Source organism: Colletotrichum tamarilloi (assembly GCF_030869305.1).
Source record: "Colletotrichum tamarilloi strain Tom-12 chromosome Unknown Scaffold_193.1, whole genome shotgun sequence".
Taxonomy (NCBI): Eukaryota; Fungi; Ascomycota; class Sordariomycetes; order Glomerellales; family Glomerellaceae; genus Colletotrichum; species Colletotrichum tamarilloi.
This window is the reverse complement of record NW_026849576.1, coordinates 1-12,465: the sequence shown is the minus strand read 5'-3', so window position 1 is coordinate 12,465 and position 12,465 is coordinate 1. Positions and strand designations below refer to the sequence as shown.

Genomic DNA, 12,465 nt, shown 5'->3' with positions numbered 1-12,465 from the left:
TGGCAATACTCCGAACCGAACCTCAAGGCACGTCTCGGGGACAGAGCGAACGCACTCTTCCCTACGATAAGGTAAGAGCTCTACACTCCACCTCTCAGTCACATACGCCCAAGCCCTGATTGAAGGCTCAGGTCAAACCTCCACTCTGTCGCTCGACTTTGCAGCTGTGACGACATTTGGCAGCACCTTCGCCACAACTTCGCAATGACTACACTCAATATCAAAGAAACGGACATCCCAAGTTTGGAAGGGCAGACTGCAATTGTCACGGGTAAATAACTTTGAGTCATTCCACTTGGTTCTCAATACTAATTACCATGAACACTTTAGGTGGTTCGTCTGGCATTGGATTGGCCACTGCAAAGATCCTGGCATCTCGAGGAGCTGGCGTAGTGATTCTCGATGTCTGCCAGCCCACAGAGACACTGCCATTATCTGTACAATTTCGCAAATGCGACATCAGACGCTGGCTTGAGCTTTCCGATGCGTTCTCTCAGATAGGACGAGTCCATATCGCCATTGCAAATGCGGGAGTAGATGAAGACGGAACATATCTGAACGATGCGTACAACGACAATGGCGATCTGCTCGAACCAAATTACGAGGTGGTTGATGTAAACTTCCGAGGCACTCTGAATTTCGTAAAACTTGCACTGCACAGCATGAAAAGAAACGGCGTACAGGGAAGCATTGTGCTGACATCAAGCGCAACTGCTTATTCCCCGGAACAGTCGCTCCCGGTATACAGTGGGACAAAGGCTGCAGTAAGTAGAAGCTGACCGAGACTGAATACAAGACTAATTGAATAAGCTGATCAATTACCTGCGTGCGATGCGCTCGAATTTGCGAGACACTGGTATTACGATCAATGCTGTCGCGCCAGCCGCAACTATCACCGGACTATTGCCGGCGAAGCTTGCTGCTCCGATAATGGCTGCTGGCTTGCCAGTGAGCTCTGCACATTTCGTGGGGCTTGCAGTGGTGTATTCCGCTGTTGCCATGGAAGCCAAGAAGGTTCAAGGATATGGATCGGATACTGCCGAGTGGAGAGAAACGAGTGGCCGTTGGAATGGCAGAGTCATTCTTACGTTGGGTGAGAGGTACACCGAGTTGGAGGAACCTTTGGCAGATTGTCGTAATACATGGATTGGTGCGGCAAACTTGCAAGAGACTAGGCTGCAGCAAGCTGCAACAGATTTCAGAAATTGTCTGTAAAGAAAACTATACTCCAAAGTCCTATCCGGGCACGTATGTCTAGATCGAGTTCCCCAACTCGTCAATCTTCCATGTTTCTGGCGGCAGGCCTGGAAAAGTAGCAATGTGATGCTCTGAGTCATGCTTCTGAAATTCTCAAATCTCCAAGTTGGGGGCCCCAAACGCTCTCAAATTCCACATTTGAAGACATATTGGGGACTCGGCTAACTCAAGGCCAACAAACTGTGGAGAGATCAACCGTCATTCATCATATCTCACATTTACTGTGAGTTGATTGCAACTATGAATCTATTGTTCCTTTGCCGTGAACATGACATTAGACGTGATGTCAGCCACGAACAGGTAATGATGCGTAAAATCATTCCTACTTCTGCGTCCAGCAAGAATCATGGTGCCTTGGCTCTAACCAACCGCCTCAGCAACATGATACCCAACATCGCGTGAGACATCATCTTCGTCACTGTTCATAGTGCTTTTGCTTGCTTGATTGGCCAATTCATTTTTTACAATTGACTGGATATCAACATCATACTTGCACGACTTGAGACAACTTTAATCCGAGCGCAGTATTCCCTTCCATCCCGGGATAGTGGAGTTAATGGTTCTCTGTCGACTGCCGGCCTCGCTGTATTGCCCGATTTGAATGGAGCCCGAGTCGCGGTCTCCTCGCAAAGTTTCCCAATCTATCCTTTGGTGGTCAATGTGTATGACCCACACGCCCAATCAAGGGAACAAGATCATAGATCAATGGCAAGTACTTTCGTCTCAAGTACGGCACCTACGACAACCGCGCTGGAAAGGGTTCAGACGTAGCATTTAACTTGTCTTCGGTCACCAATTCTCCCCTCTCAGTTCGTTCGAGATCCATCATCCACTGGCGATCCTTCCACCGGCGTCAAAATGATTTCCCTGCATGCGTTGGCGTCTTTTATTCTACCTGCTCCGTCAACGTCGCTGAAAATTTTTGACCAGCCAGCCAAATCTGGTCAGAGGTCTTACAATCCTAGCGAGCCGCCACCTGCGGCGCATTTTACCGCCAAGATACACCCTCGAGAGCGAGAGGTTTCGGCGGAAGTGAACGGGTTTTTCCTCAATCACTGGCCATTTGCAGATGCGAAATCCAGAAAGAAGTTCGTGGCTGCGGGTTTCCCACAAGTCACCTGCTTCTACTATCCTACCGCGTTGAACGACAGGATTTCTTTCGCCTGTTATCTTCTAACGCTTTTGTTCTTAATTGATGGTGAGTGACGTTCTTCCACAAGCTTGAGCAACAGACCAATTGAATGTCTTGAAATGCTTCCATGGCCAAATCTGCTAACTCTGTGCTATGATAGACCTCCTGGAAGACATGTCTTTTGAAGCAGGCTCTTCTTACAACGAGAGACTCATACTACTCTCCAAGGGAGAGTCGTTGCCAGATCGCAGTGTCCCAGTCGAATGGATAACTTATGACCTGTGGAATGATATGAGGACTTGCGATGAAGTCCTTGCCAATGAGATCCTTGAACCAGTATTTACGTTCATGCGCGCTCAAACTGACAAGACGCGACTACAAATCAAGGAGTTGGGGCACTATTTGAAGTATCGAGAAAAGGACGTTGGTAAAGCGTAAGTCTACTCGAATATCTTTTATTCCCCTTTTGTTCAAGAATTCACAATTGTCTAGATTGCTATCTGCTCTCATGAGGTTTAGCATGAGCCTGCATCTCAGCCCTGAAGACCTGAGTTCGGTCGAAGATATTGAGCTTAACTGTTCAAAACATATCTCTGTTGTCAACGATATCTATAGCTGGGAAAAGGAGTTGAAGGCTTCCCAGATAGGCCATAAAGAAGGGTCCGCCTTATGTTCATCCGTGTCAGTCTTGGCTTCGGAGACTAGCCTGGACTATTCGGCGTCGAAGCGCATCTTGTGGATAATGTGTCGCGAATGGGAGCTTCTGCATAGTAAGCTGGCCACTAGTAGAATTTCTAGTGCTGGGGGCTGTGGTTCAGACTTGCAGGCGTTTATAAAAGGCTTGGAGTATCAAATGAGTGGGAATGAGGCATGGAGCAGCATTACACCGAGATACCATTCGGTTTAGATCAATATTGAACACGAATTCAAAATAGAAAAGAGTTCGATCAAGTTTTTCTTTACAATTCAACGTCGGGTCCTACTTCAGTTTCGGTACTCCAGATTAATTTGTTATAGTATCTACGTACTTCACCTCCCTCACCTAAAACTTTGTAGGCTGTAGTCTACATTCGAACTTTATATGATGTTGTGCATGCCAGCTTCTATTTTCATCCGTGAGATTACAATGGTATAAGGCATATGACATACTGAGAGACGCCATGTATTTTCTTTTCGATATCGATGTTCCCTTTTCAATAGCATAGACCCTACTTTTGGCCAAGTTTAGATGAACCTACAATGGAGAAGTAACAGGTCCTTTGTCATACGAGCCACTGAGATAGAGTAAGAACAAGGCTCTAAATGAACTTAATAATGCTAGTTCCAGGCTAAATATGTATAATTTGTAAGGCCGGGTAACTCCTTATGCCTTCCTATCTAATATGACTTTCTTTCACCAGTTTCCAACTGCCGTCTGACGTCCAAGCGGGACGTTGGCTTTGGACAAGGAAACATCTGCGTCCATAAAATCGGCGCTGTCCATGGATGCAGCGGAAGTTGAACCATTATTAGCAGCCGCCAGCTTAGCTTCCAATCGCTCATCATGGACGTGGACAATGTCATCCGGCAGCCGTGCCAAGGCTTGGTCAAGATCCTCGATAATATCTCGAACATCCTCTGTTCCAACTGAGAATCGAATGAATGCCTGCGCGAGATCAGATCAGTCAATGCAATACAAACGGTTGATTTAATGCGTAATACTCACCGGGGTGATTCCAGCCTCTCTTCTATCCTTCTCAGACATGATGACATGAGTGGAGTTCCAAGGGTGGGTGGCCAGAGTCTTTGAGTCTCCAACACTGATGCGTACAATTTAGTAAATCTTCTGTTCCTTAAAGACGCCGATCTTTACTCACTTTGTTTGATGGGATATAACCTTGACAAAATTCATAAGCATCTTGCTAGCGACGTCTCCTCCCTTGGGGCCAAATGAAAGGACGCCTCCGTAACCATTTCTGAGGTACTTTTTGGCGTTGCCGTGATACTGATTCTTTTCCAGGCCTAGCCGATTTGTTAGGACATGCAAATGATGAGTTTGTGTCGACAAATTTAACGTGCTAACTTACCGGGGTAGTTAACCCACGCAATTCTTGGATGTGATTCCAAGAACTGAGCCACAGCCATGGTGTTTTTGGTGTGTCTCTCACAGCGTAGACTCAGTGTCTCCATCCCGATGAGCAGCTGCTGTGCTGAGGCTGGACTCAGTATTGACCCAACCTCCATCAAGATATCAATCCTCATCGCCATCGCAAACGAGATATTGCCGAAGGCTTTCCAGTATGAGAAGCTCATTGGACCATCTTTCATGATCATTCGAGGAAACCGGTGACCCGCTGCTCCCCAGTCGAAAGTGCCACAGTCAATGATGACTCCGCCGACGGTGGTACCATGACCACCCATCCATTTCGTGGCGGAATGCAAGATGATGTCGGCGCCAAATTCAATAGGGCGACACCATGTGCCACAGGCTCCGAATGTGTTGTCGACCTTTCACTGTGTCAGATTTTGGGATTGGCCATTCGTTCTAAATTTCTTGCTACTTACCACAAATGGAACGTGGTTTTCATGTGCCACATCTGCCAATCCCTGAAGATCGGGAATGCTGCAGCGAGGATTTCCAATACTTTCGACGAAGAGGAGCTTGGTATTTTCATCAATGTGTCTGGCAAACTCTTCTCTGGTCTCTTGTTTGGCCCACTTCACAGTGATACCAAGTCGCGGAAGCAGTGTCTTGAAAAGGCTGTAGGTGCCTCCATATAAGTTGATTGAGGCCACAACATTATCACCGGCTCCTGCTAGGCCGATGATGGTGTTGAAAATAGCTGCCTGTCCTGAGGCTGTGGCTACAGCAGCAGTGCCTCCTTCCAAAGCGGCGGCCCGTTTTTCGAAAACTGCAACCGTTGGCTGCGAATAAGTTTCAGTAAAATTGAGACAACATCCAAGATAGCAGGCATGAAAGACTTACATTAGATACTCTGCTGTAGAAGTAACCTGCTTCTTGAGTGGCACACACCCTCTTGGCATGCTCACTATCTGTGAATATGAATGACTGAGATAGTATTTGAGTTAGTTGACCATGGCCCATCATCGGAAACAATCGGATATAGAAGCTCACCACGCTGTTGTAGATTGGGACTGCTCGGGCATGTGTCTCTATGTCCGGTCGGTGTCCTCCGTGAACTTGGAGAGTATCATATCGAAGACCGTCGTCAAACTTTTCGACTTTGTAGGGCTGGAAAGCATCGTGCCCCTCAGGTAAAACGCTAAGAGAGACTGGGGCTGAGCTCGCCAACGGAATATCATGGATTGGTTCTCCCATGGTGAAAAGGTGGTTTAGAAATTGATGTTTTGGAGGAATGTCAGGCAACTAGAGCCGCAAGTATTAAATATCCATACTTTAAGCCTAGAATTATCCCGGTATTAGCTAATGGTGTTGTTGAGATCTCAGTCACTCTCATTCGGGCTTCGGCTGCCTTCCCTGTTGGGAGTTGCGGCGGCCGACACCTCGGAACTCGCATACTTTGGGAAAAGCCCGAGCCCAACGATTCAAACCTCGCAGGCTCCGAGCTTTATGCCAGGCGGTATCCGCGACGTATGAGCCGATATTCCCAAGCAGCTACGGTTCTCCATGCGCGTGATTTGATCTGGATTTTCATGAAGCCGTTAACACATCACGATGAAATCGTTCTTTGATTTCGATAGTCTTCTACTCTGGCATTATGCTCGCGACTATACCAATGGAAACCACGGCTTGGCAATGACCTTTTTGGGCCTCACCGTAGGATTAATCGTTTTGCTATGCGCACTCTTTCCAGACAAACAAAAACTCGTTCCTGGTGTTCTAGTTGTTGGTGGGAATGCTAAACACAGCATCAAGGCAAATCGAGAGCGGTTTCGCCAAAATGCAAAGGAGATGCTTCAAGAAGGGTACAAGCGCGTATGTTACCTCCTAAAGAACAGTTTTACCGAGTCATTCTCACAGTGTTTAGGCGAAAGGCGACTTCTTCTACGTCCCCAGTCCACTAGGAGAACGTCTGATGATTCCCTCGAAATACTTAGAGGAGCTCAAGACGGCCCCAATCGACCAGGTAGACTTTGTTGCTACGTTTATCGAGGTAATCATCCTTCCACCAAGTTGATTCATTCACTAATGCCGGAAAGATGTTCGAGGGTAAGTACACCACCATGGGGAGTAGGTCGACCCTGCATCCTCGCGTTGTTAAGGCGCAATTGAATCATCATCTCGGTAGGCGGTTCTACACAAGTCATTAGAGTTGATATGGTTTTTTCTAACACGTTTGTAGCCGATGTAATGCCGGCAGTGCAGAAGGAAATAGTTGACGCATTCAATGACACATTTCCTGCTTGTGAAGGTTTGCAATCATGGCCTTGACGAATGATTTTGCTCGGCTAACCTGAACAGATTGGACGCCCGTCCCTGTCGTCCACACATTGACGCAGATTGTGGCAAGAGTCTCGAGTTGTATGTTCGGTGGCACCACTCTATCTCACAATCGAGAATGGGTACAATCATCTATCGACTTCGCCATTGACGGCTTCATTGGCGCTCAGAAGCTGAAAAGATATCCCGAGGTCCTGAAGCCATTTGCAGCTCGTTTCATTCCGGAGATTACCAAGATCGCCGGCCATTACGCCGCTGCAGAAGCTGCAGCTATTCCACTGCTCGAAAGTCGCCTTCGCACTGGAGATAAAGCTGAAGATCTTCTATATTGGATGGCCGAGCAGGCGAAAGGCGAAGAGCGTGACATGGCATTCCTGGCCAGTATTCTCTTGAAGGTAAGCTTTGCTGCGATACACACAAGTGCAGCTGCACCTGCACAGCTCATTTACGACCTATGCGAACGTCCTGAAATCATTGGAACATTGCGGGACGAATTCGAGAGCCTTACTGGCAACGATGATTTGATAACAAAATCGGGCTTCTTGAAAATGGCGAAGATGGATAGTTTCATGAAAGAGAGCCAAAGGTTTAATCCTCTCCTTCTAAGTACGTTCACCCTGACGAGTTTTGGCCTTTCACAGCTGTCACCTAATACATCAACGTGTGCAGTCACATTCGAGAGAGTGGTTCACCGGCCTTTTACACTATCCTCCGGGTTTACAATTCCAGCTCATACCACCATTGGGATTCCAACACAAGCTATCACAATGGATGAATCTCTTTATCCGGACCCTGAAACTTTTGATGCGTTTCGTTTCGCCAGGATGAGAGAAGAGCGCTCGGATATGGACGGTCGCGCCCAGTATGTCGCGTCGAATCCGACATCTTTGAGTTTTGGCTACGGGCGCCATGCTTGTCCAGGACGCTTCTTTGCGGCTCATGAGATCAAAGCCATAATGGCCCATCTGTTGAAAAATTACGAGATGCGATTTACACATGGACAGGGACGCCCGCAAAGTGTACGAGCGGAAACACAATATCTACCGGACCCATGGGCGACTGTGGAGTTCAAGAAGAGACTCTAGAGCGAATACTTGAATAGTTCCAGCGTGGCAATGAACCGCTTGGATGTGCACTGGATGGAACCGACTAATCTTCTCAACGCGTTTTCCTTTTTTTCCAGTCTGTCGCCCACTACAAGTTCACTCAAGGAGGGCTCAACCTAAAGCCGATATATTTCTGATACAACAAGCTCCAAGTTCTCAAGCAATTTCTCATCATATACTAGCCTTCGAGTGACTTCCTGGAATCTAGATGTCCACCCACTGACCAGTGGTCTGAGTTTTTTGACAGCGTAAGGGAGCTCCGTGCTCGAGTCGTTGCGACAACAAGTCTGTCGCATGCACGCCACATCAGACAGTGGCAGCAGTCATTGTGTCACGGCTGGATTCCAAATTTTCAACGGGGCAGAACAATCTCCATCGGAACCTTTCCGTGTTGGGTGTGTCCGATTTATCTTCCTGTACGCAGTACTGCGACAGATATGGCGAGGAACCTTTTGACCACGTGTACCAAACCATGTCTTCTTAGTTATCGTGGCTGTTCCCTGGAGAATTTCTGCCTCATAGCCAACTTTTACTTTAAGCGACATGCATAAGCCGTTGCTCCGGCGTAGCTGACCCCAGAATGTGTTGTAACTGAAGTGGATGCGCTGTAGGGTAGTTGAGCCGGGGAAGCCGCACTCATGAACCCCAGCAGCGCTTGGAAACAGCCCTAGTCATAAGGTGTGAAGTGACTACGGCCTGTGCATAAGATGGAGGAAGAGCGGGCGTCTGGGCAACTTCTATAGCGTGTGCGCAATACATATTAATGTTGACTCGTGGGCGTACTGATACTCTGGCGAATAGCCAAGATCTAGGCCTCTCGGCGACGTTCCATTTTAGCAAACTTGAGGCTGACACAGCTATTCAATTTCAGGGTGTGTTTCTCATTGATGGAACGCTAGACCTGTTACAGTGCTCCGGCGGTTGTGGCTCATCAAGCGTAACGCTCGTATGTTTAAGCTTTTGCGAATGCATTTGGGACCGGGGAAGTCAGAAATAAGGTTTCGGGCTCGGAAACCTTGAACCCGTCTTGAAGCCAATACATCCACAATTGTTTTGGAGTCCAATCAGATCTTCAAGTCGAATGACTCGCTCTCTCGGCTGTTGCCAGGATTATCGGCTAATCTACGGGGAAGAGGTCTCTATAAGAAGAAACGGTCCGATCATCTTCGGATAGATCATCGGGTAGCGGCTGAGACCGAGGCCAGGAGAAGGGAGATTCTGTAAAAGCTTGGCGAAATATGTCCGTAACCCTGAGGTAACCAAAGAAAGTGGTGTCCGTAATCCCAAGGCGGGCAGAGGTTGATTGGTTCACATAAGTGTAATTTGCACTCGTTTAGCTTTCGATTCAGAATATTCGATTCATCTCATGATGTGTATTTCAAGATTCCACTTTCTTGTTCGAAGATCTAGGTAGAAGAAGCTGCTCAAGATAGAAAGTAGATACGTCTCATGTATGCCCGCTCAAAGCTTCTTGTAGCTCCTCGAGACGGAGACAGATGGGCCGTAGCGAATTCTCGTGTGGCGCCCACCTCTGTCTGTCAACTGAATTGCGCAAAGATTCCAAGAAGCCTCCAAGCTGCCGTACTTGCAGCAGAATCAAGAAACCAAAAATCTCGCAACGTTCATGGACAGTATCAATCTGATACTGTCCCAGCAATACAGGAATCCAACGGTGTGCATGTCCGTATGCCTCAATCCTGCCGTCATCTCCGAGATTTGAGGCTTGAGAAGCACATTCCCACACAGATGCAATATCCTCTAATATAGCCATAATCTTCTCGGCTAGCAATATTGAGAATGTCATTACCCTAGAACGATTCCGGCACGAAGAGCAATGACTTATAGATCGGCATTGGGATATCGACTTTTTAAGCAGATGTAGGGAGGTTTCCGCCACACAAAAGGTTGTTACTTTGCTCTGCGTCTGCATTTTTTCAAGCAAATTCAGCGTTACGCCAACACAGCGGCAAGGCGCTGTGGCTGCGACGCTCGTCTGTGACCCCGGCCCAGTGATTGGGCTGCCATGGCTGCGGTTAACAAGCAACTGACTTGGAGCATTTAAAGAAAAGCTGTTTGGGTGGTGGTGAGGGGTGAAAGGCACCGTGGAGCTGATACCGTGCGATGAGAGACTAGACGGCGCCCGTTTAGGGGCAACGAAATCATGAGAGATATCATGAGAGATATCATGAGAGGTGTCATCCCTTATGTGATTGCTCTTGGGCCGCTGAATAGCATTCCATTGAGAATCATCTACATCCGCTTAGCATCAATCATTTGACTTAGACAATGGCTGAAGCTTTCAGGAGCAGTGTTGCGTAGCTGAAAGCTGGAGAGCTTTAACTCACCTGACGACGAACTGCTCCTAGCAAAGCTAGTTTCCCGTGTGATTTGGACGTTGAATGGGGTTGTACTGGATGCAAATGCTTTGCTTAAGTCATGGCCTTCAGCTTCCTGTTCAGACAGGTTTATCTCGGCATCGAGTAATTGTAAGTCGTCCATGTCAAACTCATGTAAGTCTGACTCCATGTAATCTGGAAGGGCCAGATCCTCAAAGTCAGGCGGTGTGCCAGACGACTCCTCCTCCAGCAGGGCGCTTGGTGATTGGCCCGAGCCAACGAATGTCGGAGTTTGGATGAGCAAATTGGTTGACTGGGAGTCCATGTCAATCTCGGCTCGCTCCGGTGACAAGATTTGATCCGATGCAGCACCCTTTGACACACATTTGGGTTCAGACAACTGCTCCGGATACGCCGATTGTAATCGCTCTTTGGGTGAATCAGAAGGGGCCATCATCGGCGGTTCTTCTGACGTAGACGGCGTGATCTCGCGAGGCGTTGCGCTTTTGTGCGGCGCTGGGGGCCTTCCACCTTTGCGACGCCTTTGTGGTAGAGTATTCGAATATGTGCAAGCTAGATTTCGGTCTCGGCATCGTTGACAGCCAAATCTGTGTCCAGTACATTTCAACTGAGTGAGCAGGTCAGCGCGGTTTCTCATGAGGTTCAGTCAATCAATCGATTATACCTTCTTTGCTCGGCAGCCGTCACAAGCAAAATGGTTTGTGTTCTGACCCGGTTGCGGTAGTTGATGTGTACTTGAAATGCATACGACCTCTCCATCTCGGTCTTCGGTTCGAAGCGTCGCAAACATGTCGAGAGAGTCGAGTTCTGCGTCTTAACTCAGAAAGTTTTCGGTAAGTTGGGACTAGACGAACGATATCACCACATTCTGGAGCAGAATATCTCCAATTTGAACCATCTGAAAGCTCGATAGACACCATCTGCATGTCGTGAGGCGGAGTCCGAGGAATGCAGGGTGCCTTGTCCATTGATGTAACTCTGGTCTAAGCTGCGTCTCCGCTGAATGTCTTGAGATAGAAGGTGATGAACTTTATTCCTAGCGTTGAACTCTAAATAAAGTTTCCTTCGCGCGGTCATTTCAGGATGAAGAATCCCAGATTCGCATTATTCTCGTACCACTTGTCGAGTCGTTTTGTCCACTGGGACCCAGTGGTCCGGACCAGGCTCAAAACACGAATATCCCACATCACGGGATGGCGCCATGACAGCGGCTATCATGATAGACCGAGGTCCGGGTTGCCAAACATGAGTCCCCTAAGTTATCTTCCCCGCGGTGTCTACCCCGGCTCCCACACAATACGGGGCGTGTCACTAATCACAAAGCAAAACTCAATTTCTAAAGGGAGTCAGGCACAATCAACATCTTCGTCCGGTGTCCCATCCCTCACAGAGCTCGACAGTAGTCAGGCATAAATGCTAGAGCTCAAAGTTCGCTGGACGGTTGGGATTGCTGTCTTGGGAGCAATCCCCGGACCGAGCCAACCGTGCTCAAAGTTTGAGTTATTCATATACAAAACGTCGTCTCAAGTTTCCTTCTGGAAGACCCTGAATATCATGTATGTGGATGAGACTACGAGTCTCGGCGTATCAAGGAGCGGGTCTAGCCACGTTCTACCATCTCCACTGTCTGCTTGCTCCACCGACCTCCGATCGAGGCCGACATTCAGTCCGGGTTGAAAGCCGTGCATAACCCTGCAACAGTCGAATGAAACTATCCACTTCCTCGGCGCCCCTCGCGTGGCCCTCGATCGTTCACCGCTGTTTCCCTAGCCCCCCAATTGCCCCTCTCTTCTTGATTGACAGGTCGTATCAATATCAGGGTTGTGCTCGCAAGATCGGCAAAGTGATTTCTAGGCGAGAAACCCATAGACGAAATAGGATGTATGCCGAAGAAATACAATAGCCTCGCCACGCTGCTTTTCCCATCTTGGTCCCGGGGAGGTGGAAAATACGCGCTGCGATGTGCAACAGGGTAATAATGGACCGTTTCTCGAACAGGGGTAGTAAGTCAACATACCCACTTCCTGGCACCCCCCTGTTTCTGGCACCCACAAAAACGCGAAAATCCACCACAACCCAATGCCCACCCCCAACCTCCTTTTATCACAACATTTTCAATTCGCGTCCAAATGGGCTCATCTTTTGCACATGTCTTCTTCTATATATAATGCCTCAATATACCGAAGATCAGCTTCGTCAGGCTCTCGAGGA

The 12,465-nt window shown here is 48.2% G+C and overlaps 6 protein-coding genes across 6 annotated transcripts; 4 read left to right on the top strand and 2 right to left on the bottom strand.

The window, feature by feature from the left end:
* Positions 1-204: 204 nt before the first annotated feature.
* Positions 205-1,215, top strand: CTAM01_16053 (uncharacterized protein; the record flags this gene model as incomplete). Its single annotated transcript, XM_060532046.1, has 3 exons — positions 205-271; positions 331-764; positions 811-1,215. The coding sequence occupies 3 exons, from the start codon at positions 205-207 to the stop codon at positions 1,213-1,215; spliced, it is 906 nt and encodes a 301-aa protein (XP_060373371.1).
* Positions 1,216-1,958: 743 nt separating this feature from the next.
* Positions 1,959-2,827, top strand: CTAM01_16052 (aristolochene synthase; the record flags this gene model as incomplete). Its single annotated transcript, XM_060532045.1, has 3 exons — positions 1,959-2,066; positions 2,188-2,455; positions 2,550-2,827. Coding segments are annotated over 3 exons (654 nt in total), but the record flags the coding sequence as incomplete, so codon positions are not given.
* A 70-nt stretch (positions 2,828-2,897) lies between these two features.
* CTAM01_16051 (aristolochene synthase) lies at positions 2,898-3,296 on the top strand (the record flags this gene model as incomplete). The annotated part of the gene is made up of 1 exon (XM_060532044.1): positions 2,898-3,296. The coding sequence occupies one exon, from the start codon at positions 2,898-2,900 to the stop codon at positions 3,294-3,296; it is 399 nt and encodes a 132-aa protein (XP_060373369.1).
* Positions 3,297-3,782: 486 nt separating this feature from the next.
* CTAM01_16050 (O-acetylhomoserine (thiol)-lyase) lies at positions 3,783-5,708 on the bottom strand (the record flags this gene model as incomplete). Its single annotated transcript, XM_060532043.1, has 7 exons — positions 3,783-4,034; positions 4,095-4,188; positions 4,246-4,390; positions 4,456-4,876; positions 4,934-5,293; positions 5,355-5,438; positions 5,505-5,708. 7 exons carry the CDS (start codon positions 5,706-5,708, stop codon positions 3,783-3,785), a joined length of 1,560 nt encoding a protein of 519 aa, XP_060373368.1.
* A 357-nt stretch (positions 5,709-6,065) lies between these two features.
* Positions 6,066-7,876, top strand: CTAM01_16049 (cytochrome P450; the record flags this gene model as incomplete). Its single annotated transcript, XM_060532042.1, has 5 exons — positions 6,066-6,326; positions 6,379-6,504; positions 6,560-6,581; positions 6,813-7,397; positions 7,461-7,876. 5 exons carry the CDS (start codon positions 6,066-6,068, stop codon positions 7,874-7,876), a joined length of 1,410 nt encoding a protein of 469 aa, XP_060373367.1.
* A 1,468-nt stretch (positions 7,877-9,344) lies between these two features.
* On the bottom strand, positions 9,345-11,044 carry CTAM01_16048 (uncharacterized protein; the record flags this gene model as incomplete). The annotated part of the gene is made up of 3 exons (XM_060532041.1): positions 9,345-10,147; positions 10,243-10,861; positions 10,919-11,044. The coding sequence occupies 3 exons, from the start codon at positions 11,042-11,044 to the stop codon at positions 9,345-9,347; spliced, it is 1,548 nt and encodes a 515-aa protein (XP_060373366.1).
* Positions 11,045-12,465: the final 1,421 nt, after the last annotated feature.